This window comes from Glossina fuscipes, unplaced genomic scaffold, assembly GCF_014805625.2.
Source record: "Glossina fuscipes isolate IAEA_lab_2018 unplaced genomic scaffold, Yale_Gfus_2 1, whole genome shotgun sequence".
NCBI lineage: Eukaryota > Metazoa > Arthropoda > Insecta > Diptera > Glossinidae > Glossina > Glossina fuscipes.
The window spans coordinates 10,010,733-10,037,153 of NW_023998415.1; the positions used below are offsets into that span (position 1 = coordinate 10,010,733).

Here is a 26,421-nt window from a genome sequence, read left to right on the forward strand (position 1 = left end):
TGAAGGATTGCGGTATACTCATTTCGCTTTTTTTTTCACGATGTATGTAATATCCAAAACTAAGATTCAGAGACGCTATAAAGTGTATATAGTCTTGATCAGCGTGAAATTTTGAATTGAGTAAGCCATGTCTGCCCGTCTGTGTGATGTTTCTTGCGAACATACTCCTCGTCGCAAAAATGACGATATCGACTTCAAATTTGGTAAACATATTGAAAATTTTTGCTCGCAGGTTGGCATTGAAAATGAGCCGAATTGGTCAGAGCGGAGTAAGTATAAACTGAATGCAACTCTGTTTTTCTTAAGAAAAATTTTGTAGGTTTTTGCTCGTTACTCAGAAATTGTAAAATTCAAAAGGATGAAATTTTCCACATTCACTTTACGAAGCATTTTATTCTCTGCGTGCAAAAATGGAAAAAAAGCGGCCTCATACCCACACAAAGAAGATATATGCGATATGAGTATCAAATAAAAGAACTTAGTGAGTAGAATGCGAAAACCATTCAACTTTTTTATTTATCAAAACTTCAAAAACTATTAACGGAAAAAAAAAACATTTTCAACAACCTGTATAAAAAACCAACTTAAAGTATCTAAACATTATAGTATATATATATATATATATATGTATATATGCACAGTGCGCTTTACAAGTTCTGTGACCTTTTCATTTGCAATTTTTTGTTCTACTCCTATGTAACACCTTTACATATTGAGTCTGTGCAAAATTCGCTAATGAATATTTAACAGGTGATGTTTGCAGTTGCTGAGTATGACACTAAAATTTGTAGCGAAAAAGTAACTATCAAGATCCTTAACACATACATAGTTGCATTATATTTTGAATATGGAATAAAAAATCACTTTCCGATGCATTTTGTTTTTCTTAATTCCGAGAAGACGAACGCCTTTGAAAATTCTTGATGAATCCATAGATTTTTGATTTGCAATAAGGTCCTCCTTACTCCAATCGGGAAGTCTTTAGTGATTTTGATAAAATTAACGCATTAATCGAGCTCAGACATAAATCTAACATTGTTTAGCCACATTTTACGTTTGAAATTAATCTGATACATGCTACGCGCTTGTGTGTTATCATAATAATGATAAGTAATATTAATAGCAAGAGAAGGAAATATTTTATTCTGAACGATTTTCGATTAAATTAGATAAGCTTATGTATGTCAAGGAGCATGAAAGTAAATTGAAAATATTTTCCATTATTTCAGACATTGGTCGGTAATTCACTCGCGGCCGAGACCAGCACATGTGTAGATATCGTTTTTCACAAAAACGTTTTCCACATTAGTTTCTACAAAGTGATATTCTTTCCTTAAACGACAAACAAAGTGATATTCTTTTTGTGTTTACGAAGTGATTAAACATTGCTTTACTGCAATACTTCAATATTGGTAAAGTTCAGCGGTGGCTTCAAAAGTGTTGTGACAGCTTTTCGTCGTCAAAAACATTAATTTGTCGTTGCTTATGCTGGTTGTAAACGAAAATGTACGAGCACTTAATTTGCTGATTATATAAGAAAAACTACGAGCACCTGTGTTTTCCGTGCTTTTTACTTGTTACTCATAAAGTGCAACACAAACCCTACATATATTTCCACTTTGATTCTAAAAATAGAAAAAAACAATCGCGCCCACCCAATCTTATAGAATAGGAAAATTTTGTTGTATTCTTTTTCTTTAGGATAACGGTGATGGGTGTAAAAAATTCGGTCACGACCAAATATAATTTTGTTACTTGTTATTCACATTTTCATTTTGTCCCACTGGGTTTACGGAGATTTTCTTTTCTGGACCCTTGGAATGGAATTTGTCATATATGAATATTCATAGAATTCATTCAGAGACATAAGTCATGCCCCGAATTTTAATTCGAAAAATTGTTTCATACAATTTGTATATTATTAATATAAAAAAATATGCAAATCGTTACAGTAAAAATAGGTGGTTACTAACTTCACTAACTCTTCTTCGAATGCAGTTTGTGAAGTGAACTTCGATTGTCGTTCTACTTATTTCCTCAGTGTATTTCAGTAATAGTTTCTTTATAGTTTTTTTTTTTACCTTACCTCTCTGTGATAGATTTGAATTGAATATTTATTTAACCAACTTTCATTTTATGATAGATGATATAATCTCTTCGTCTTAATTGAAATTTTACGATTTAAAATTTTGCTTAATGTTTTACTTTCTAGTTTTCGTAATTTAAAATGGCCACAGAAAGTGTAAAATGTTCTGTTGTAGCGGAAAATGAAGAAGAACAACTTGAGTCTGCCGACACCACGGAAAAGGTAACGCAAGTATTGGATACTTTCAGCGAAACGAAAAATCAAACGGAAGATCAATTAAATGAAGAAAACCCAGTAAACGAGACACAAGAGATTGTAAATGCGAAGAGTAATGATGAAGAGAGTAAAAGTGAAAATGTAACAGTAGACGAACGAATGGAAACGAATTTTCCTGATAAACCTAAATCCGATTCAGAAACTAAAGTTCCAAATACGAAGCATGAATACGAAGAGTATATAAGTTATGATGCAGATGGCTGTGCCATTTATACAGATCCGAACACTAAATGTCGCTATACATGGAGTTCTGTTAAAAACACTTGGACACTATGTAATGAAAAATTAGATGGTGATAACAAGACCATATACGAAAACGAACATTATCGTTGGTGTAGTGAAACTCAAAAATGGTTACCCAAACAAGTTAGTCAGCGGGAACAACAAACCGAAACTGAACATTATAAATGGAACGCAGAGAAACAAGCTTGGATACCGAAACAATTATCAGAGAAATCATCAGGTGCGGCTAACGAAGCTCGCTACGACGTCGATGAAGATGGTCAACGGATTTACATTGATAAAGATGGTAGCATATTTTTCTGGGATACTGAAAAAAATGCTTGGTTTCCGAAAATTGATGATGATTTTATGGCCCGATATCAAATGAATTACGGTTTTAATGACCTTAAGGAAAATGATCAAAGTGAAGAAGAAACCCGAAATTCCCAAAATGTTGCCATTACAAAAAGCGAAGAGCCAAGAGAAACGGAAGAAGTTAAATCCAGCGGGGAATCGAGCGAAATGAATAAGCAATGCTCTAAGCGCAGACAGCAGCAAGAGGCCCCAAGTAATTTAACGAACAATATATGAAAAATTGATAAAAAGTTTAAAAGCGTTAATTACGATTTTACAGAGTGGTTTGATATTGATCCGGCTCATAATACCAAAGTATATGTTTCGAATTTGCCGTTAGATATTACTTTGGATGAATTCGCCGAACTAATGGGTAAATGTGGTCTAATAATGCGTGATCCTCAATCTCAAAAGTACAAATTAAAATTGTACACCGAGGCCGATGGACAAATTAAGGGCGATGGCTTATGCGATTATATAAAGGTAAGTCAGCCAGTATTTTCGTTCATATATATATATATATATATATATATAATTACATATACATATATACATATATGCATACATACATGCATATATAATATATACATATCCTAGTCAAGAAATAATAGGTATATAGGCATAAGCCAAATGTAATTTTTGCAATAATTGCCTTCAGAGCTTGTATATAGAAAGACTACAAATAGCATAACATTTTGTTAAAAAGGTTACTCAAGTTGAACTGTACACCAAAAAGGTACGGTGCTTTGCAAGCAAAAATTTATAGGCAGAGTTAAAATTCGAAGCTATAATCTTTGGACGTAGTTGGGTATTCTCCAACATTAATCTTTCAAGTTTTTGACTGATTAGACAATGGCGAAGCACGATTCATGTAATTTTAACAATATCTTTATTGTAGATCTTCTCTAACATGTTCAGTGATATCGCCTACGAACTTTTAAACGGAAAAATAGGGCATCAGAAGGTTCCTTTATTTCTGTTGACGTCATAAAGAGCTGAAAAGAATCTGAAATGCTGAGAAACTGTCATTATGTAATCGCGTACTTTTCGCTGAATCCCAAAAGTATTCACTCAAGTGATTGAGAGGAATTTTTAAATAAATAATTTTTTTTTTTGATTTTTAGTGTCTACGCTTCTAGAGTAAGCAGAGGTTCTGGACCGAATTTGTTATGTCCATTTGCCGATTTATCGGTTTGTCCCTGTTTCTCTAATTAACGATAACTGAATTGCTCGCGCAGCTTCTTCCGCTTGCAAATAAATTTCGACGTCTACAACAAATGCGACAATAAGAAATTAAAAAAAAACTCTTATACAAGTGATCATAGACACTGGCCCTTTCGCATTCCAATACATACGGAAAGCCATTTTCCAAAACTGGAACTACTATTGGTGTACTAGCGCGCAATAAATTGTATAATTATTAGCAATATATGAGGATATATTAAATTTAAATGTTCTTTTACCCTTAGAAACACCATAAAGGAGGTTTTAGAGGCGGGTGAATGCGTTTTTTTTTCTTCTTTTTTGCCGAAAAATTGTGTTTTTATTTTTCCCAAGAAAATTGCAAGTTTGAGAATAAAAAAAGTTTAAGTTCTCCTCGCGGCCGAAACTCTGTCTTGACTAATATGAATCGAGGTAGCTGCTTGTTCCATCTGTTGCACGTCTCTCGGTCGTGTGTTTTTGAAACGCTACAAATGTGTAAAAAAACTGAAGAAACCCCATAGTCGAAACTAAAAATAGTTTTGATCGATCCGCAAGTCTACGATTTGCAAATATTATAAGTTAAAATCCGTAGCAAACATTGATTTAAAACTTGACATGAATATTTAGCCAGCCCAATATATACATTCCAAATAATGCGCCAATTACGGCGCTGAAAATTGAAATGGAATGCTGAAGTTTGGTATAGGGGACATTAGTTCGTAGATTAAGCTTAAGGTGCATTTGCAGGTATGCTTAAAATTAGGTTCGTTCTTAACGTTAAAGATTTATATTTTCGATCGATTTTATTCATTTTTCGCCTGTCATTGTTGCAATCTTCAATAATAATGAAAATAACGCATAGCCAGTTGATATCATTTTCATGCAATTATTTGCATACAGTAACGTAGTTAATTCGATGCGATGAAATGTCCGTCTTCTACGGTCACACTAACTAACTGAAGTCACGCTTGTGCGCAGTGATTTTCCTTTCAATAAAACTTATTAGCTCGTAAACAGTAATTGAGCCATGCTGAGCACTTTCTTTGGGGGTAATTTTGAAGAGCCTGCCTGCCGCTTATACTTTCCGAATTGCTCAACGTTTGTTAATAAACTTTATAGAAAAAAGCATAATAAGTAGGTAATCAACTATTTTAGGATCATGTAACTTGTGGTTAAGGTGGAGGATTAAAAGAACTTTTTTTTCAAGGTTTTTTCTAGTTTTTTTTTTTTGAATTTATTGTTTATAAAGACATTTCGACTCTTTTTAAAGTTTGTTTAGAAATGTTACTCATATTAATTAATAATTAGTACGTTTCTTAATTTTTATTTAAATACATTTGTGTTGCTTTTTAATTAAAAAGGGTGCCTTTGCTTTTGGACCAACGAAAGATTTAATTATTTTAAAAAAAAAAAAAAAAAAAAAAAAAATGACAAGAACGTAACATAAAATTAGGAAAACGTGACAGAAAAAGTACATTTTTTCAGTATTCCTTTTTTTTGTTTTTTTTAACTTACAAGTTGAGGTAATTAAAAAAATTAAAGCACATATATACTTAAATATATAAAAAAAATTAAAGCTTATAATTTATATATTTTGTTATATAATAGTGTTTCTTTTTTTGCTTGTGGTTTTCTCCTTTTTTTTTTTTTTTCGTCATTAAAAAAATGGTTCACATATTTCAATAAGTATAAGTAGTTAGTGCTAAGTTTAGTCTGCTCGTTTACAGAAATTCCGTTTTTCTTAAATTTGTTTGTGTTTCCTTTCGCTTAAAAATAATTAGGAAAAAATTCTAAAAAAAGAAAAAAATTCGGTGTTTACATTAGAAAAAGTGCGGATAGAAAATTGTTTTCTGATTTCTATTTATTTATTTATTTATATTTTTTCGTTTTATTAGATTTTTATTTTATATAAACATTTATTATACTTTCTTTCTTTCTTATTTTTTTTTTTTTTTTTTTTTTTTAGATGGCTTTGCTAGGTATTGGAAAAAAAAATTGTGTTACAGGAAATTTTCCATTGCTTAGTGAATATGTGTTTTCTTAACATTTTCTCTTTCTTGTCCTTGAGTGTATAATTTATTAATTATCAATTCGTGTGATAAAGAATGCGAACTACTATTATAATATTTTTTTTCTTATATTTACAATCGTGATGGGTTTTTTTTTTCCTTTGTTTCTTTTGTATTTGGCATAATTCTTATTATGATGATCGCTTTTATTATTTATTTAAATATTTTCTTAGTGCTCTCTCTGTAAATCCTTTAATACTTTAAATGTGCACTGGTTTTTGTTTCTTCTTTTGCATTTTATTTTAAAGAATTCTTGTTAAATTCTTTTCTTTTTTTTTTCTTTAAATTCAGTTAAAAAAAAAAAATTTCCGAATTTTCCTCAGAAAACAGTTTAAATGGCGTTTTTCTTTAACTAATACAAGGTCCTTTTGCTCTACACGTAAGAATAGCGTTTCTCTCTCTCTCTCTTACTATTTCATAAATTTCAATTTATATTCCTTCATTTTTGTCTTTCTCGATCTCAAATTCCTCATTCTATTTTTGATATTGCCTTTTTTTGTTTTTGTTTTTGTTTCCGTTTTCTATCCATCCACTTACTCATGGTTGGTGTTTGCAATAAAAGCCTCATTATTGATATTGCTGTCCGTAGAGAGTTGTTGTTTCTTTTTTAAAATTTCTTTCATTTTCTTTTCTTTCAATGCTCTACGCAGCTTACGCATTTCTAAAAATTTCTTTTGATCCTCTTCCGATAATTTTGCTAAACGTTCGGTGTAGTTTTTAAGTTTCTCATTTTTCAATTGTTCTGCCCGCTTATCAGCTATTCGTTTTGCCTTTTCCAATTTCATTACACGTTCTTGTTCTTCACGTTCTTCTTCTCGTTTACGGGCCTCCTCTTTGGCTTTGGACTCTTGTTCGGCTAATTTTAATTTACTTTCATGCTCTAATTGACGTTGACGTTCAGCTTCTTCCAATTCCGTTTGTATACGTTCTTCTTCTTCGGCTATTTTTCGTTGTTGCTCCTCTAAATGTTCAATTTCTTTCGCTCTTTTAAGTTGCAATTCTTCGCGTCTTCTATTTTCTTCTCTTAAGCGGGTCAATTCTCTCTCTTCCACACGTCTTTCCTCCTCCAATCGTTCTAATCTTAAGCGTTCCTCTTCTTCATCCAATTGGTTTTTCATTTGTTCTTGTCGTTGATTTTCTTGAATTTCTAAACGTCGACGATTTTCTTCATCTTGTAAACGTTTTCTTTCATGTTCTTCGGCCAATTGTCGAGCTTTATCATCCACCTCTTTCTGTAAACGCTGTTCGTGCTCTTTATGTAATTTTTGTTCGTAAGCTTTACGTTCTTCTTCTTGTTTGCGCTCTTCTATTAAACGTTTTTCGAATTCCTGACGTTTCACTTCTTGACGTTGCACTTTCTCTTGCTCTTCTTGTTCTTTTAATCTTTGTAGGTAGGCTTTACGCCTTTCTTCTTCGGCTTCGTCACGTTGTCGTTGCTTTTCCTCTTCTTCATGTTCTCTTCTAAGATTACTTAATATTTGCTGTTGCTGCTGGGATTGCTGTTCTCTTTGTTGTCTTTCCTGAGCTAAGTCATTCTCTTTTTGCTTTAGTTCATTTAATTCTCTTTGTTGCTGTTCTCGTCGCTGCTGTTGTTGTAGTTTTAGATTGCGTTTTTGCTCGTCTCTTAATTTACGCTGCTCTCTTAATCTTTGTTGCTTCTCACGGCGCATTTTTTCTTGGCGCTCTTTTTTGCGTTGCAAACGCTTGAGCTCTTTCTCACGTTGTCGTTTCAATTTGCGATCCAATATCAGACGTTGTCTTTGCTTCCGCCTTTCATCTTCCAAATGCGCCGGTACTATTGTTGGCTTAGGTTCAGGCGCCATAATTTCATTATTAAGAGCAGTTAAAGTTATTGCCGGACGATGGTTTGGTTGTTTGGTGGGCTTAATGTGATGTACAATATCGTTAGGATGTGTGCTGGCTACAGTTGATGGTATTTGGTAGTTTACATCATTTGTAGAAGGTGGATTGATAAGTTGGGGACGACGTCTTGCATTGCCAGGTCGCACAGGTACCAGCATCACTTCGTTGCTACCTTCAGCTTTTACACGGCGATTGATTCTGTAAAATACAAAAAAAATAATGTAAGCGGAGCGAGAGAAAGCCTAGAGTAAATAATAAAGAAACTAAGACGCGGACAGACGTTGTTTCCAATTCGCTTATCATCCTCATTATTACTATTATTATAAATTAAGTGTTTGCGTTTATTTTGATAGTTCTTCCGCTTGAAAAAGCCATTCATTGAGAATAACTGATGCAGTGTACATTAATCAAAATATTTTCCATCATTTTTTACAAGATTTTATCATATTTTTAGCGACATAGCGATATCGTGTCGAAAGAATTTATATTGGTTTGGTAACGATCCTATCGACCCATTTTCGCGCTTCCTCAAATTTGCAGACCCACGGGCCAGCTAAGCCATGTTGCACCGATTTGACAAACTGGTAATCAGAAGTCGCATTTCTGATGAGTGCGGTGGGGGTGGCAGAACTTCCCATTCGAGCTACTGGAGTGTACCGCAGGGCAACTTTTACAACAAGTGGTCAAAATTGCATTTTTTGTCAATTTGCGAGGTAGCCATTTTTCCGTCTTTTGGATCGTGTTCTGATTGCATCATCAATTGCTAAGCTGGTTTTTCTAAATTCTAGCTAAGCTAAGTCCTTTGAGATGGAATTTGGTCCAATAAGTCTAGCAAGTCGTTTTTTTTTTTAGCTTTTTTGGTCCTTCAGACCGTTTTTTTTATCATTGACATCCAAATCATCACTTTTAAAACGTTGAAACGAAAATTGCTGCTTTGGCAGCAGATTTCTTCACATTAAACAATAAAAGTAGTGAAGGTCGAAAACGCAATATTGAGCGTTTCGTGATTAGCGTTGATGTACGCTGAAGAAATCAATAATATTAAATTGAAAACTGTTACTTTAGGTAAAAAAAAAATGTCTAAGTTATCTAATTTAATTGTTATGGTATTTCTAATATTTCTCATCACTTTATAATTTTCACTTGTAGAAGTCGCCTATCAAAATTAACGCAACCTTTTAATATTTTTTTGCTCTGATTTCAACTAAAAAATTTAAAAAAAAAAAAAATATCCCATTACTTCAAAAGGTGGAATCTGTAGATTTAGCTCTCAAAATACTTGATGAGTATATATTGCGTGGCCATAAGATACGTGTGCAAAGAGCTAAATTTCAAATGAGGGGCGAATATAATCCGGCATTGAAACCCAAACGGAAAAAGAAAGACAGAGAGAAATTAGCAAAAATCAAAGAGAAGTAAGTGAAGTGCATATCCGAATAAAGAGTAAATATGTGGGTGTATGTTATAACTGATTTATTTTTTCTTCATTTCAAAGACTTTTCGATTGGCGGCCGGAAAAAATGCGTGGCGAACGCTCTAAACATGAAAAGGTCGTAATTATAAAAAATCTTTTCCATCCAGAAATATTTGAGAATGAGGTTCAGTTAATATTAGACTATCAAAATGATTTAAGAGAAGAATGTAGCAAATGCGGTCAAGTGCGTAAAATAATTATATACGATGTAAGTGGAAGATCATATCTGATGCTCTAATAAAACAATCTAAAATAAAATTGTAATTCATTAAAGCGACATTCAGAAGGAGTTGCTCAGGTGAATATGTCGACACCCGAAGAAGCTGATTTAGTGATACAAATGATGGCAGGACGTTTCTTTGGTAAACGTCAGCTAACCGCCGAACATTGGGATGGTAAAACCAAATATAAGTGAGTATTTTAAACAGTGATAAATGATATTTATCTGAATTATTATAATTCTCTTCTTTCTTTCTCTCTCTCTCTCTCTCTCTCTCTCTGTCTGTCTTTTAATTCGAAGAACTGAGGAGTCGGAAGTCGAAATAGAGAAACGTCTTAATAAATGGGATCAATTCCTTGAAAGTGAAGAGAATAGAACTGAAGTTGTAGAAAATTCCATTAATATAAGTAAACCTGCTAAAGAAATTGTGGAAGCAGAACTATAATGAAATAATGCAGAGTTTATTCATTAAGTAAATAAAATTTGAGTTTGTTAATAAACTAAAAATTAAATTATTATTTTTGTCTCCTGATATATTTATCTCTTATATTTACCTCGAGCCAATTCTACTCCGACGATCGATTACTTCCAATACTACCTCATTGGCCAATTGATTCGGATATGTAGCGTTCCAACGGGTGTACACTTTATAGCGATTTTTTTCACTAACTTTTGGCATTTTATGTTGACAAATAAAACGATGTTTATCGACACATAAGCGTGATGACCATCTAAAATTAAGGCGAGAAGGGAAACAACATTAAAAACCAAACCATCAAGTATCCATCAATTAATTAAGCTACTTTGTTTAAAAGTTGCCTTTAAGGATCGATTTAGAATTTTTTTCTCGCAATTTTACTTAACGTTACTTGGGGTTATGAACCCTCCCTATTTTACTCACTTTTAAAATATTAAATAAATACATAATATTTCTGGAATCGATTGCAATTACATGATAATATTCAATGGTACCTACTTCTAGGACCTATATTAGTCTAAGACCTATATTAGTTTATTATATTGGCCTGAAAAGATAATCACTTAGATGGAGAAACGACTGCATTATCTCGCTCTAGTGGCATAGAGTCCCTCAAGCGCATTGCTGCATGTTATACACCATAAACACCTAATTTACGCTCCATTTCTTGATAGGGTGCAATTTTTAAATAATTTGTAAAGAAATTAAAATCGTTTCACGTGTCTATAAATTGCATTTGCATTTCGCTCATGTTGACGTAATAGCCAGTTGATTGCGAATATATTTAATAAAAGTTCTGTAATCATTTTCAGCTGGCGGACATACCAAATCGAGTCATAGGTGTTTTTTCTCACTGTCATTTTTTTTTTTTTTCTTTTTTGCATATAAATTGAATAATTATATATACGTGGAATAATGACTAAGTGTATATAAGTATGAAAATATAGATTTCTGTTTTGTCGAAAAAGGACTTTACTTCCAGAAGAATGGTAAAGGTTAGTTTATTTCAAGTATATATCATCGTTAGTTGCACATTTTCCTTCTTTCGGCAATTTAATGGATACAATATCGGTAAAAACCGATGCTGCAAAATTATATATGGCCGTGACCGAAGCTTTTGTACCCATCACCCTTATCCCCGAAAGGATGTAAAAAACGGGAAAGAAAAAATGTTTATATTTTATTCTTTCCGAATAAAAATGGAGATTTATAAGTAACGAGCATACAGCATGGAAAGCGAAGGTGTTCTTACTTTTGACCGCGTAGGCATGTGGGCATTGTAGACGTGTGCTTTGAAAAGTTTGGGTCATTTCCAAATTTTTTTTCCAAATTTGTAGACTATGTCCTCGTTTTGGGTGTATTCCAAATTTAAAACTGGCAAGAAGAATACTTTATGGGGTTTTTAAAGCTTGATATTGTGCGGTATTGAAAAAAAAATCAAATTTTGAAACACTGTGCTAATGCATGGTAATGCATGGTAAATTTTTGCCGTTTTTGTAAAGGTACTGCAGCGTCGCCAATAGAATGCGCTATCAAATTTTTTTAGTTTAGGACTACTGGGCAAAAAACCAATTATTTATGTCGTTTGTAAAACAGATGGGTTTTCAGTTTTCAATATTAATTTGCAACAAGAAGAATTTTCAATGTTTCTGGTGAATTTGAAGATGATGGTTTCATTTTTGCTGCCAACAGACTGCTTACGGACGGGCAGTTGGGCAGACGGACATTTTTAAATCGATTCAGAATTTAATGCTGATCAAGAATATATGTATACCTTGTGGGGTCTCTGGAGCCTCGGTCAGGCCGTTGCAAACGTTTTGAAAAAATGAAGGTATCCATCCCTCTTCATCATTTGGATGGCGATGGGTATTAAAATAGCCTTGTGTTGCCTTTTATTATATAATGATGATTTTTTGGGCAGTGTTTTATTAAATTTTAGTAGATCATACCCTTCTGGTCGCACCAAACGTAAAGTGATTCGTTCTTGACGAGCCTACATCTACGCATGTTCTTTAATTGCCACAAATTTCGACATATTGAACATAATGAAATATTACTAAGCAAATAATTTTTCACTTTGGTATTTATTTGGTTTTTACAGTTTTTGAAAGCGTGACAAAATAATATACTATATAATTATCAATTTTTTATGTTTCTCAAAGCCGTATTTCATATTTGTGCACCTGGTAACAGTTAGTAAAGCATTTTCCGTACGTACCTGTACTGTAAGTGTGGATCATAAGCAGCGCAATGATTTTCCATATTTTCATTGTTTCTAAACGAAAGAAGAAAAAAAGATTATCGATCACTTTATAAGCATAAAACAATTTTAATAAGAAATGTGTGTGTATAAGACATTCAATAAATGTAATCCAGTCTTTTTGTGCGAAACTATTTGAGGTTATGAATTCATCTATATTAAAATATGATAAACATTAACAGCATACTTTCGAAATGTAATAACTTGATTATTGGTTATGTTTAGTTTAAGTACATATGCTTTCATTGCGCACAATATTGATCAATTTTTGTTATTTTAGCGTTTCTTCCACTTCCAAGTGCTAGAGGAAACAAATCAATCAGTTGGTACGACCAGATCCAACATTTGTTCGACTTATACCAACCAAGTTAGGTTTCTCCATTTTTGGTCAATAACTCCAAAATTTGGCGACACCCCGACGTAATCCTAGCGCATTGCATTTGTGTCTCAACAGGTTATTCAATGATAAATTGTTAGTTTTTTCAAGATATGTTTGGAAACGTTCGTTTCAGTAATGTTGAAGTTATGCCCGATCTGTATTGTCGTCAGATTTGAATAAAGTTTTAGTTTGACTGACATTCCTAGATAAGTGAGCGTAGCTTGGAGCACTTTTGTAATCAGTGAAACTTTAAAAATTATTTGTAAAATACATTTTGCGACAATTTTGCCATGTGACGCATTACGTTTTGTGCATGTAGGACAAAAAAAAAAAAAAACGAAATAATTGGTTGTTGTTGGCTGCTTTCCTTCTTTGCAAACTGTAGTTAGATATTGTAGGTGGAACGAATTTGTTTGGAAATGTTTGTAAAAAAAGAAGAACGCAGTTCTTAGTTGAAAAGTATGAAAATTCCTACAAATTTTGTTCGCAATTGTTTTTGCACTCGGACACATATCATTCCGATTAACTGCCATACGCTAAAAGTGGCAACTTTACCGTCAGGGGCTTTTCGGTTCTCGGCCGCACATGTATCATTCAATTTGACTTCCGTATAATTAATAAAAAGTAAAATTTTTGATGATTATTTAAGAAAATTTTCGCGAAGAAAGTGAATACTTTCTTCAGGCTTCACTTAATTATAAGCTGAGTCAACGGGTTAATAGGAGAAAATTTTCTCCTAAGCTGTTAAATTCTTATACAGTGAAAGTTCCTTATTCGCGGGAGATACGTTCCATAAAAATGCCGCGAATACAGAAACCGTGAATACGGAATGGTAATTCATATGGGATTATAAGGCATACATACGTTCCTAGGTGACAAATTAAAAAAAAAAATCAATTTAATTGAATGCGAATGTGCATTTAGTTTTTCCCTCTTTAGGCAATTTGTTATTTCGGGAAATTGCTTAGCTGAAATGAACTAGATTTGCTTGTTTACATTCCCAAAAACCGCGAATAAAAAAATTTATAGCCGCGAATATAGAAATTGGTCGCATTTTTTTCATCCGCGTATAGTGAAACCGCGAATAAAGGAAGCGCGAATAAGGAACTTTTACTGTATATTATTGCAGGCTTCTTAGTCCGCTAAGTTAGATTATTAATAATCAGGGAGAAGAGGGTCACATTCGTCTGGGATATCACACATCTGTAGTGAATATGTGAAGATGATAACTAGTTCTCTCAATAAGAGATTTGTGTGGGTTGGCCGATTTGAACAATTCTTTGACTATGATATACAGGTTAAATGAATAAAAGTGGTAGGGTTTTAAAAATAGTACCTGAAAAATTCATTGCCTTTCATCGTTTGAGAATCGAAAGTGAATTAACGAATTAATTCACTTAGTCAGCATTTTTCACAAAAGGAAAACCAGCTAAAGAATCTTCTTTTAGGGCGAATTATGCTTATAAAGACTTAATGTATTTTTCGTAAAAAAATCTGAATCGATACAAGCAAAGATCTTGATTGGGACTTTTGATAAGAGAAAGTCGACTTCTTAAATATATTGTGTAAACGTATATGTTTGTGTATCTTCGCAGTGAAACGAAACGATACTATCTAAAAACTTGTAAGTAAGAGAAAATAATGAAAATTTAAAGATTTACTTGGTGTCTATTTGAGTGTAAGCCTCTTGAGTTAAATTATGGCCAGTTATGCTCCATTGCCACACTTTGTTGATCCAATCATAAGAGGCTCCAATCCATATTGGATCGTTCGCTAAAAGATTAAATGATTTCAAGTGAATTCCTTTTGTCTCTATTTTATTTTTATGCTTGAACTTGTGAAAATTTTCAATTAGATTTACCTCGAGTCGTAGCGTCTTCTTTCTGTAAAAATTCTCTTAATTTACGATCTGAAAATTTTTTTGGTTCTGCCAATTTTGAGTTTTTATCCTTGCAAAAGAAGTGCGCCTCTAGCCAACTGCTATGCTGATGAATAAGCGAATAACATTCGGTGCCGACACGTTGAAAACCGGGCGGACATAAAGCATACATCCGACGATTGCGGGTTTTATCTTGTGTCTGCGATTCGGCCATAGCGTGGCCGCTCTGATAGGGTGAGATATTGGCAAAATTAACACCAACCGATACGCTGGATTGATGATAGTCAGCGTTGGTTGTGTAAAAGCCTGCGATAATCGGACGAGTAAATCAAGTTTTTATTTATTTATTTTTTTTTTTGTTTTGTTTTATTATTGATGATTTTCATAGAATTTATACAACTTTACTTACCTAAAACTACTATTAATAATAAAAAGCGCATTTTGCTTAGCTGAATATATGTATGTATAAATGTTGTGAGTGCTTCTAAATTAAGGTTGAACAAACACAAATTGAAATTTTAAATTAGATTTGTAAAATAATTGCTGCAATTGATAATGGATAAAATTGATGTTGCTTCTGATATTGGCTGCTGTTGTTTGTTATGTTTTGTTATTTAACAGCTCAAATTGATTGTGGTTTGAACAAATGCTGTTCTGCGGCTTATTCATCCATTCATTCTTTTGGCTGCTTTCATAGTAATAAATATAAAAAAACTCTATCCATCAAACTCACTGTAAATAAATAAAAGCAAGAAAACAAAAAAAAAAAATAAATTAAAATTAAATTTTTAGTATTTATTTGCTGTTTGGGTTTAATTAGATCATTTCCTTATTCCTTTTTTTTGTATTAAATAACCGCATGAAAAGTTCCTCTAACGCTATAATAATACCACGCTTTGATAACATTAATTAAAGGAGAATTTGTTTAAAAACGAGCACGCATTGCGGCATGAAAATTGTTAGCTATTTACACATTCTAACTACTAAGTTGCTTCTGAGTAGAGACCATTTCCATGTGACGTCTAAGTATGAGCGCTTATTGTTTGCATTATTTGGATGCGTCTATAAATCTTCGATCAAATTAAGTTCAGCGGTCAGCGCCATTTTTCCACCGAGCCAAGTTTCGCTTGCCAGTTAGCCTCGTCAGCCTAAGTGTTTCGTAATGCGACTTGACCGATACTTTTCGTAGTCCGCAGGTTGATTGGTATATCATATCAGCGATAAAGTGCGATATGCGGCGCATAGACTTAGAGCGAAAAGTCGATATCCTGCCTATAGTATAAGACGGTATCTTGCATATAATGATTTGCCAATTAGAAGAGTCATATAGTTGGTCAACAAGTTAGTTTTGTCAACAAGCTTCAACGCCCTTGTCTAGGTGGTCGTGTGTTAGGTAGTATCCATTTTTCACACGTACACTCTGTATGCTCTTTACGTGTCTTTAGTCTGCAATCGGCCGTTATTCCCAAGTATTTCATATGCTTTTTATGGAGTACGTTGGTATTATGAACTTTAAATGTAATCTTTTCGAGCTTCTTTCTTGAGATTATTAATACCGCTTCTGTATTCTCTTCTGCTGGTTTTAAATAAACTGAATAAACAATTTCAGTTGCGTTATATGCTAGAGTGGTGCCTCCTCTCAACTTCTTTAAGTACGACTATTATCACTGTATTGGGTTACCGTATATTCGAGTAGTTAAGAAGCATGATTGCCTAGCTGTGAAACTCTGACTCAATTCTCAATACTGTGGATAGTACTTTCACAGCGGTTGATATATGATCATAGCTGTAGTGAGCGCTCAATCGGTAAAAGCATTACGCTTACTCCCACTTCTTTCTGACCAGCATTGTGTTACATATATAGGGGACATCCCTTGACTAACTCGTTATATAAAAAATAGAAAGAAATTGTCAGCAAAGACGATTGAATTCCCCACTGGGAAGCGGCGATTTTAGAATATCATACATAACGTCTCGTAATGTGCGGCTTCGACATGCTCCTGAAGGTATTTTTCCAGTAACAGTTCCTTTTCTGCTTTTGCTCGCCACAAAATTTTCTGTAGGTGTAGCAGTTAGCCACGATATTAGTAAGATAAGGTGAAACGTCTTTTTCTGAACGGCAATTACGGTATAGATGAATTGAAGCCTTTTTTAATATCCATTATTATTACGAGGCAATGAATTTTGTTGCTATAGTGGTGACCTTGTTGATTTCATTTACAATGCTCATCTTTTTCTTGAATCGGGAATTCACCAGATCGGTTAAGTTTCAAGCACTCTTTGGATGCGGTTGGCAATCAGGATTTCGTTAACTTTGCGTAACTTTGCGTGTCCAAGAGACAAACAGAGCGGTAAGCTTAGGATTCTTGGGTTTAGAGTGCAGATCGAACGTTTGGCCTTTTCACTTTTCCACAACTATTTTCTCTCTTAAGCACATATTTACAAACATCGCAGGTTTCGTTAAAATGGCTTGACTTATGGCGGTGTTGAGGACAAAATTGTAGACAAACCAATTTCGGTCTACAATTGACAACAACTGACCCTAATATGTTTCCTCTCCGTGCTTTTCGGTGGCAACAAAGTGTCGACTATTGTCTCTACGAAGATTTGTTTACACGCGCTTATGTGTACATATCTATACTAATAAATGGTGGAATAATTTTTGGTAAAAAAAAAAAAATGGGCAATAACTAGGCAGATGAATTTTTTGTCAATTATCACCAAAAAAGATAATTAACTATATTTTCAACTTTTAAATTTTAAATATTTTTCGACTGTGACGAGCAGAATAACACGTATACGCTATAAAATTAACTATTTATGATAAAGTATCAAGTATTCGCCGTTGGCTTTACGGAAAATGTAAATATTTATTGTCGATAAACAAAATGTATTTTATTGCTAAGAAATATTACGTATAGGGAAAAATTAACGTAAAATTTGAATTAATATGTTAAACACTTTAAATAAAGCCAACGATATTGGTTAAAGCAAGATGACCTACATGCAACGCTAACTCTCATATTCGATCGATCGATTCATAATGCTCATTTCAGATAGATAGGCAAGCGGATATATTTGAAAATATGGACGGGCAAGTACTAAAGCCTAAAGAATGCATGCCTTTTGAAGTCCTTCAAATTTTCTTTTGGGTGTTGCGAATGTTGTTGCAAAAGAATACAATTTCATAACTCTATAATATGGGATGGGCGAGATCGATTTTATTTTATTTATTTATTTATTTATTCCACTTATACAAGAAACTCAACTAAAACAAAATGGCAGTCGAGTTCAATTGACTCTTAAGTAAATCTTAAAATTATTTAATAATAAAACTTAGTATAAGTACAATAAAACAAATAAGGAGGAAAAAAAAAAGCATGTACACAATTAGCATAGAGCCACACCCACAACCGATACAGGACCAAATTGCAAGTGAACCCCTAAGCCATCGCAAACATGCATAAGCTTGGCAACCGATAATTGTTAACAACAAATTAATTTTCGACTCATAATGACAAAATCTAAGGTTAAATCAGTTTAAGTACGACATAGGTAAATCGCGCTTGTTGAGCAATATTGCTTTAATGGACTTTAAAGAGTCCGTTAATGAGAATAGATGATAGACATCATTTAGGTTCTTGCAAACAACTCTGAGCGGGTTAAACAGTTCAAAGTTATATTTGCATTGACTAAGCTTTATCAACATAAAGTGCCTAGAGAAGCGGTTAGGGACATTAAAGCAAATCTCACGAAGTAATGCGGGCGAATCAATTGCACCATTTATTAATTTGATTAGGAAGGAAACCCCAAGAACAAATCTACGTTTCTCGAGTGACGGTAAGGATAACAGAAGCAACCTATTTTCATAGGGTGGAAGAGGGGAAATCGGGTCCCAATCCAAATTCCTAAGGGCAAACAGCAAGAATTGCTTTTGTATAGATTCAATTGAACTTACGTAGCATCTATATGAAGGAGACCACACAACAGAGGCATACTCAAGAATAGGTCTAACCAAACACGTGTAAAGCCTTTTAGTAATATAAGGATCATCAAGCTCTTTGGACCACCTCTTTATAAAACCAAGAGCGGACCTAGCTTTGCTTAACGAGGACTCAATATGCAAATTGAAACGTAACCTATAATCGAATAGAACGCCTAAATCTATGAACGAATCGACGTCTTCCAACCTGTGCGAATCAATGAAGTATTGGGTACTAAACGACTTCCTTCTTAAGAAAGAAAGCTTCTTACATTTATTTAGATTTAGCTTCAGAAGATTGAGGGAGCACCATGCAACCAAATTGTTCAAATCACTTTGAAGATGATGTGATAGACATACGAATTTTTATCATTGTATCCTAAAGATTTCCAGTTCCCTTTTCTTTTTTCCGTCCTGCAGATTCTAGTAGAAGTATATACTCAGACAATATATTTTTTGAAATGTCTACCGTTCCTCAGGAAGAAAGATTATAGTTGATTCGCCGATTTTGCATACGAATGCGACGAGTATACTACATCATACAGAGTTGAATGATTGAAAAATGCTTTAAATATTTATTTGATATCTTCTTGATTTGCTCTCACTTGTTGAAATCCATTTTATAAAATTTGAAAGGGCAAAAACACATTAAATAAATTTTGCCAGATATGTTGGGGAATTGAGTGATGACGATGATGGCGAGCCTCAGAAATATAGTCAATTTAATACAATAATAACAACAACAAGGCAAATGCGGTTTGCCAACAAAATTCCCTTTGGAAACTTCGATATGCGTTTGCGTAAATGCACAGGTAAATAGCGGTCATTCGGTTATATGTATACATGACAGTCCAATAAAGGCTTATACAACTTGTTTTCTTTATCACAATTTTTAATCATTTCTTTAATTTCCTCTGCATACACTTAGCTGGCTTAGAAAAACAATCAATAAAAACGCTCTGTATATTTGTACGTCTACATCTAAATATGTAAAATTGTAACTTAAATGGGAAACGACGAATACGCTCGTCGTACATATGAGTCCTTATAATTAATAGTATATGTAATTCATAGACATGCCAGTTTGTCTGCCAGTCTTTTCTTTTCTCTTCTTCACGCAAACTCAAGTATGTAAGTGATGTATGTGCACAATATTGACTCAATTAGAATTTAAGAGATCGATCAATAACAATCAACCCGTAGTTATGCAACAGAAACTTTGACATTAGCAATTATTTTCAAAACAGACAAAGAATGATCAATAAACGAAATCAATGCTATTTTATGCTTTTTTTCTTTTTTATTGATTTTCGCATCCAAAATATTCTCATCTACGATAAATTAATTTTTCCATTCTCTAGAACGCATATAAGTTTAGATAGGTATTATTTTTTTTTTTTTTTTAAATTCCATAAATCTCTAAAAAAAAGTTATCGAGTCAGCGTGGACGATTTTTTTTTTTAATTTTAATGCGTATTAATGTTGTTGTGTTTTTATGCCTTTCAGCGTATCGTAATATCTTTAGCGATAACGATTAAGGACATGTGGTTAAAAGATTTATTCTTGACAATTATAATACGGTTCTTAACCTTCTATTTATCAATTCCCAACTACTTGGAAGTATTGAAAATATTATTTATTTGCATTCCTAAGCAGTCTTCTTAAATCAATTTCTTATATTATTCCATGAACTATGAATGCATTAAACTTAAAAAAGTTAACTCTTACTCTTAGATCAGATATATTTTAATTTTATTTAATACAATCAGCCGCATTTAGTCTGAGCATTTTTTGAAAAATATTTTCAACAAGTTTTCCCCGATAGAAGAAAGAAAGGAAGTATAAGAATTTTTAGCAGCCATGCTTATCAAGTGCATCAACAACTCATTTTTAAGACATAGTACTAATCTCATAAATTCAAATCTCATTATTTTTGGGAGCTTTGGTTATTGTCCGGTGCCATAGAAAGTTTAACCGCGGTAAACGTTATTTTTGTCTGCTTAAATAAAAAAGAGAGTCGAGCGGCTGAGTCGAGATACATGGCTAAACATGATGCAATATCGGAAGCGTAAGCTGCTATATGGTGCGCATTAGAGGTATAATTAATATCGGCGATAAAGTCGACCAATTTTGAAATATGCATTTAGATTAATTGCCTAGGTTTAGTGTGTTATGAGCTGTTTCCAACCAAGGAAGTCGCATCAATCAAATGCTACCTTAAATAGAGGCATGCGAAAAGCATTGCAAGTTGATTTTTCAATAGGACGATGCTCGGAAAACCTGTGCAGAAAGCGTTAGTTAGTAGAACCGAATTGAAATACGCTGCCACCTCTGCTATACTCACTAGGTATTCTCCTTTCAATGACGACACCCATAAGAAAAATTTGCCTACGTATACAGTCTCAAAACATTCAATGTCCTCTCAGCACAGAATTCATATTCTATCAGAAAGCGGTGCAAAATGTGCAACTAGTGATAGCCTTTTTTTGTTCAAAAGAAATGGGTCATGATTTATTTTCATATCTATTATATTTGGGATTATATGGTCGGTTGTTTTTCTCACTCTTTGAAATTGCGTTGAATTTTAATGAGTAATAAAAGATTTCGTTCAAGGTGCTTGTATACTTTTTCTTTTACCTTTATTCGTCCCGAGTGACGTTCGCAATGATGATAAATTTGAAAAATATTTTTTAAAAATATTATTATTATGTAATATGACCTGCTTTGATTTGTTGTTAATAATCCCTGAAAAATGTTGCAACAAAATGATTTTAACACGCTCCTGCTGCATTCTATTTGTGCGTGCACTCATATATGTCAGTCTCTTTCGCTATTAGCGTTGATTTCGATCAAAGCTGTCCAAACCGCTAGCAGCGGATACTACCACAATAAACTATTCAAACTCTCTCTGATCGGAATGAACGGTAGAATCAACTTATATATGTCTGATCAGCCGTGTTTGCGCAATTTTTTTAAATAAAATTACAATGACAACCTTAAGATTTTCTTGCGAGAAACAGTTTTGCTCTCAGATATTTTCCTTTCACTAGCCTCAACCTTATTTATATAAATTTTAGTTTTAGATTTCAAATCTAAATCTTACTTCCTTATAACTTACAAATATACGAGGTAGAGTCTCTAAAATATTGCGTAAGGGTTTTTTTAATTCTTCTAATAACAAGTGGCCTCAATAAATTTGTAAAAATTTTTAATTCAAATGTAGACGATATGCAACATAGGTACGATAAGCGATATACGGCCGCAATACCGAGGGAAAGAATTTTCTTATCATCCCGCAAACCAATACATATGGTACACAAGCTAGTATTGGGTATTAAAGAATTCAGTTTTAAATGAGTGATGAGCTTTTCGCTGATCTTTCTTCGTTTTTTTTTTTTTTGTTTAAGTTCGTTGCAGTTATAATCTGCCGTCTGTTTTTTGTTTTTTTGCTTGGTTTCGTAAAGCGATAAGGTTGGGCACCTATGATTTTTATATATATTGACATATGTCATTGAAGCGATTCGAATAAATTGTTGGCATGTAAAAGATATTTGCAATTATTGACGAACATAGAGACATACAACTTATAAGTGTTCGCTTGCTGTTAGACGAACTTGAACTTGATTGAAATGTAAAATTCATTTGGCGCCGACAATGCACAAAAAATATATATATATATATATATATATATATATATATATATATATATATACATATATTTATATGTATATGTATGTAGTTTTGATTTACATTTTTTATTTTATATTATAATTTTTTTTATAGAAAATAGAGAAATTGAATTAAACGAAAAGAAAGTATAGAAAAAAGTGCAGGCTTTAGGTCAATTACGTTAAAAAACAATTAATTTTTTTCGTTTAATAAAAGAACAAATGCTCTTTAAGAAGTTTAATGGAGAAGGCTAGAAATTCTTTAAAACCCCGTTCTGATATTAATAATGAAGCGGCGGACATACGTGGTAAGTTCAAAAAAAAAAAAATAGACAACATTATTTTTGTGCGGAAGATAGGGCCAAGTGCGGTGGAGGCTGGCTGCTCAATTCCTGGCACAATTCCGGGCATATTTTGCTTATTGCTTCACGCAAACGACGCATAACTTCAAGATAATATTCCTTTTTTATCGTGCGAACTTTTGGCCAGAACTCATGATGCGCCACGCTATTGCAATCAAAGAAAGCAGTGAGCAAAACCTTTGTATTTGAACGAACTTGGCGTGATTTTTTCCATCTTAGGTCTTTTGGTCGATTCAATTGGAAAGATTGTGCTTTGTTTTCGATGTCATAACGATAGCCATGTGTAATTATCAGTTATATGAGCCGTTCGAGCAAACCTGGATCGTCATTGACGGCATTCGACAGCTCCAGAGCGATAATCATGCGACGGTTCTCTTGGTTAGAATATAGCAATTTCGGAACAAACCTCACCACACGTTTTCATGTCCAAAACATACAAAAAAAAAAAAAACGCATAGCATCCGTAAGAATTTTTTTCACTGCTTCAACGTTTCCATCGGTTTTTGATGTGCTGTGGCGTCCGGGAAGGGCAACGTCGTTAATATCTTTTCGATCTTCTGGGAAGAGCTTCTGTACTTCTTAAAAACATATCAAAAAATCGCCAAACGCACTCCAAAACAAGTCTAATCTTTATATTTGTCGAAAGCAAATTACAAAACGAATATGGTTCATAATGGCAACATACGTTGGGGGCATGTGTATCAACATAAAAAAAAAAAAAAAAAAATTTGGAAAATCGATCGTACGTAGCTCACGAAATTTGAGAAGTTACCTTTTTTTCAATACACCTGACAGCAAAAAAAAATGTATATATATATGTATATATATATATATGAACATACTCATTGTTTTCAATACGTTCAACAAAATGGATTTTGACATTTCGAAAAACCCATTTTTTCGTGGTCCACAGATAGTGAGAATATTAAGAAAATATTTTCAAGTCAAGTGATGTTAAAGTATGGGAGAGATGCCATAATTCTGCGAATATATCAACTCATAGCCATTACTGGCTATGCTCGCTAACGGAAAATATTTAATGTCAAATAAAGCTACTTAGAGTTATTGTGATAATTGCGGGGGTATTTTTTTCTAAGGCGCCTCAAAAACTCACGTGTCAGTGAACAAATTTTCACAACTTGCGATAACAAATTTCATAAGATGCTATTTAAAATTTTTTTGCTCCTGTACGCTTAAAAGTTTGAATAAATTTTTTTTCGCACATATATAAAAATGGCGAGGAATTAGAGAAAATAAATTTGATTTTCTTTTAAATCCTTTAAAACCCATGTAAGCTCAGAACCTCATAAGCAAGAAAATAGTTTGTCTGGTAGCACACATCGCTTATCACCCTTGTGTCTTCTGATCAAGCCTTGCAGTTAAAGTAAATGTTAAATGGAATATTTCACTTAACTAGTAATGTTCACTCCCCACAATTTGAATTTTTTAAAAGAATCATAAAACAGCAGTGAAAACGTTTTACTACACAAACAACATAAACTCCGTATTAATTGCAAAAAACAGGGTTTAAATATCCCCTTTTTTTTTTTTTTCTTTTTTTTTTTTTACATATAAACGCATGGCATTTAAAACTAAAACGACGCATGATGTTAAAATAACGCAACATTTTAGGTAGGAGGGAAAGTTCTATTGTATTTAAAGCAAAACATTTGAATTCGACAGTGTTTTGATTTGTTGCTCAGCAATCGAATGATAGATGCCGAGCTCGTTTCTAACTGTAACATCCTTCGATATGGATTACTCTCCGATGTAGACTTGGAAAATGTTATTATTGCCTATATCGATGATCTTGTTTGGGACTAAAATATGACGAACGAAATTTGACAAATCATCTTTGGAACATCTTCACTTTACAACCTATCATATAAGTTTTTGCAGACAACCAATGAAAGTTATACCGATTGCAATAACTCAAAAGCAATCTATTCTTTGCAGTTAGCCTCTAACTGATGAAGAATATTAATAGTGATCGTTTTATATTCCACGAGAGGAGTACGGTAAATAATAACATTCCACATGATTCATGATTTTGCTTGCTTGATGTAATATGTCAAGGTAAAATTAAATGCGAGTAATAAAATACGATAGAACTTTCTCGCCAATCTATTATATATCAGATACACATAGCGAAAGTTGATACATTTACATCTGCCACCATACACGGGGGTTTGCTAGTTCTGTTAGTCAATTTATAACACTTGCAAAAGTGCTTTGTTTCTATTGATCGACACATTAACAAATCGAGCAGTTTTCTAATGTAAGCTGGGTGTGGTTAAAGATCTTCCTTAATGATTCCAACAACAGTAAGTGTAGGTGAATATATTATCTTTTCTGTCATAATTGGCTTGTCTTTTGAATTTAACGGTAAATATGTATATGTATTGTAATTATAGTTTAAGGCTTAGTAGTTTTCGTTGTGGATATAACTTTATTAATACTATAACTAACTGAGAGCTTTTAAAGATCAGGACGTAAAAAATTTATCGGTTTCTGTGTCTGCTACGACCACAACAAACTTGTTATTTCATATACATATAGACAAATACGCAGCAGCGAATAAGTACAATTATGAGCATTTTTTTATATTCATTAGTACTGTTATGCGAAAAATTCTCTACTAGGCAATGTATAGGCCAAAAAAAAAAAAATTAAAAAAAAATTTTTCGTTATCTATGCACTAAAAAGAAGAAAGTCTTATAGACGTTGGAAGAACAATATGCTTAATAATGACGACGAATTTTGAAAACATATTAAAAAAGCTTGACGATACACTTTATATAGAAACTGCAGACGTCTAACGATAGTATATTGTTTTACGTCTTACTTTATGAATTTTTTTATTTCGATTAGAGCATTCTTAGACAGCTCATCTTTTCTTATGTCAAAGTCAAAATTTAAATTGCTTTGCCATATAAAGGCTTATTCCTCACAGTTACAATCACGAAATATTTTGTAAAAATTTTTTTCGTATAACAATTTTTTCAAAATGAATTTGTTGTAAGAATGTATGAACAGAAATGAGGCAAGCGGTTAAGCTGATGACGTTAAATCGATTAAAAAAATTATTCTGAATCCATTGTTTTAATAAGAGCTGGGTACATCTTAACGCTTTCTGTATGTTGCTTAATGTACACTGTACCAAAGGTGATGCATAGTACAATAACGTTTAACATAATTGATGATCTCATTAGTTTCGCCAGACGATTGAGAAAAATTGCTCGATTTATTTTTATACAATTAATTCTCTTTTTACACGATAGATACGTTCTCAAAAAATTCGTGTTAAAAAATTCGTATTAAAAATGATTTTAGCTAAATGGAAAAATAGTAGATTGATTCCAAACACTTAATGCTTATATATTCATGCTTATGCATTTTATGTACAAAAAATAAATCAAATTGAGAAAAAGCAAATTAAATTACGTAAAACATACACTACGTCTTTACTTTATGCATAATTCCTGGAATCTCACTTATATGCGCATACAATTGATATAAACAAAATGGATTTTGAAAAATATACCGCAAACTTACAATGCGCATTTATGAGAAGTGAGAGTGGAAAAATTCATAGAAGCAACAAAAGAAAAAAAAAAATTCATCAGAAAAATTCATTTAAAAAAAA

At 32.9% G+C, this 26,421-nt stretch overlaps 2 protein-coding genes across 2 annotated transcripts in view; one reads left to right on the forward strand and one right to left on the reverse strand.

Moving 5' to 3' along the window:
* Positions 1-10,273, forward strand: part of LOC119645322 (HIV Tat-specific factor 1) — a 26,190-nt gene extending 15,917 nt beyond the window's left edge. The window contains exons 2-7 of the mRNA XM_038045463.1: positions 2,213-3,152; positions 3,219-3,421; positions 9,322-9,488; positions 9,569-9,755; positions 9,822-9,958; positions 10,068-10,273. Of these exons, the coding sequence (XP_037901391.1) occupies positions 2,228-3,152; positions 3,219-3,421; positions 9,322-9,488; positions 9,569-9,755; positions 9,822-9,958; positions 10,068-10,212 (1,764 nt within the window). The 5' untranslated portion in view covers positions 2,213-2,227 and the 3' untranslated portion in view covers positions 10,213-10,273. The remainder of the gene's footprint in view (positions 1-2,212; positions 3,153-3,218; positions 3,422-9,321; positions 9,489-9,568; positions 9,756-9,821; positions 9,959-10,067) is intronic.
* LOC119645320 (trichohyalin) lies at positions 6,351-15,495 on the reverse strand. Its single transcript, XM_038045462.1, has 6 exons — positions 15,173-15,495; positions 14,746-15,069; positions 14,546-14,657; positions 12,464-12,520; positions 10,322-10,498; positions 6,351-8,271 (listed from the first exon to the last, which is right to left on the reverse strand). Exons 1-6 carry the CDS (start codon positions 15,201-15,203, stop codon positions 6,744-6,746), a joined length of 2,229 nt encoding a protein of 742 aa, XP_037901390.1. The 5' UTR covers positions 15,204-15,495; the 3' UTR covers positions 6,351-6,743.
* Positions 15,496-26,421: the final 10,926 nt, after the last annotated feature.

What these genes read in the sequence shown, in the direction of transcription:
- LOC119645320 (XM_038045462.1), bottom strand. Translation starts at nt 15,203, where the DNA reads ATGCGCTTTTTATTATTAATAGTAGTTTTAG. An exon ending in AGAAGACGCTACGACTCGAG is followed by an intron (nt 14,658 to 14,745) that starts GTAAATCTAATT and finishes TTAATCTTTTAG; the next exon opens with CGAACGATCCAATATGGATT. An exon ending in CGGAGTAGAATTGGCTCGAG is followed by an intron (nt 8,272 to 10,321) that starts GTAAATATAAGA and finishes TGTATTTTACAG; the next exon opens with AATCAATCGCCGTGTAAAAG.